At 78.8% G+C, this 747-nt stretch overlaps 1 protein-coding gene across 3 annotated transcripts in view; it reads right to left on the bottom strand.

Annotated features, from left to right (window-relative positions):
- Positions 1-558: 558 nt before the first annotated feature.
- LOC133137808 (sorting nexin-10B-like) overlaps positions 559-747 on the bottom strand; it is a 5386-nt gene continuing 5197 nt past the window's right edge. For all 3 annotated transcript variants that reach the window (XM_061256156.1, XM_061256157.1, XM_061256158.1), the window contains one exon: positions 559-685. In XM_061256156.1, coding sequence (XP_061112140.1) covers positions 568-685 — 118 coding nt within the window. In that variant the 3' untranslated portion in view covers positions 559-567. The remainder of the gene's footprint in view (positions 686-747) is intronic.

Below are 747 nucleotides of genomic sequence, written 5' to 3'. Positions count from 1 at the left end.
GGCCAGGGCAGGGGGGGGGTCAGGGCAGGGGGGGGTCAGGGCCAGGGCAGGGGGGGGGCCAGGGCAGGGGGGGGGTCAGGGCCAGGGAGGGGGCAGGGTCAGGGCCAGGGCAGGGGCGGGGTCAGGGCCAGGGCAGGGGGGGGGGTCAGGGCCAGGGCAGGGGGGGGTCAGGGCCAGGGCAGGGGGGGGTCAGGGCCAGGGCAGGGGGGGGTCAGGGCAGGGGGGGGTCAGGGCCAGGGAGGGGGCGGGGTCAGGGCCAGGGCAGGGGGGGGTCAGGGCAGGGGGGGGTCAGGGCCAGGGCAGGGGGGGGTCAGGGCAGGGGGGGGTCAGGGCAGGGGGGGGTCAGGGCCAGGGCAGGGGGGGGGCCAGGGCAGGGGGGGGGTCAGGGCAGGGGGGGGGTCAGGGCCAGGGCAGGGGGGGGGTCAGGGCAGGGGGGGGGTCAGGGCCAGGGCAGGGGCGGGGACAGGGCAGGGGGGGGGTCAGGGCCAGGGCAGGGGGGGGGGTCAGGGCCAGGGCAGGGGGGGGGTCAGGGCCAGGGCAGGGGCGGGGGCCAGGGCAGGGGCGGGGTCAGGGCCAGGGCAGGGGCGGAGTCAGGGCCAGGGCAGGGGCGGAGTCAGTGCCAGGGAGGGGTGGAGTCTGGGTGTGGCCCTCACTGCTGTAGTCCAGGCCTGCTGAAGAGGTCGTGCTGTAGGGGACACAAGGGAGGACTCTGAGTTCCCACAATTCCTCCAACCCCAGGCTCCTCCC

Source organism: Conger conger, chromosome 9 (assembly GCF_963514075.1).
Source record: "Conger conger chromosome 9, fConCon1.1, whole genome shotgun sequence".
Classification (NCBI taxonomy): Eukaryota; Metazoa; Chordata; class Actinopteri; order Anguilliformes; family Congridae; genus Conger; species Conger conger.
This window is presented reverse-complemented; position numbering and strand designations above follow the sequence as displayed.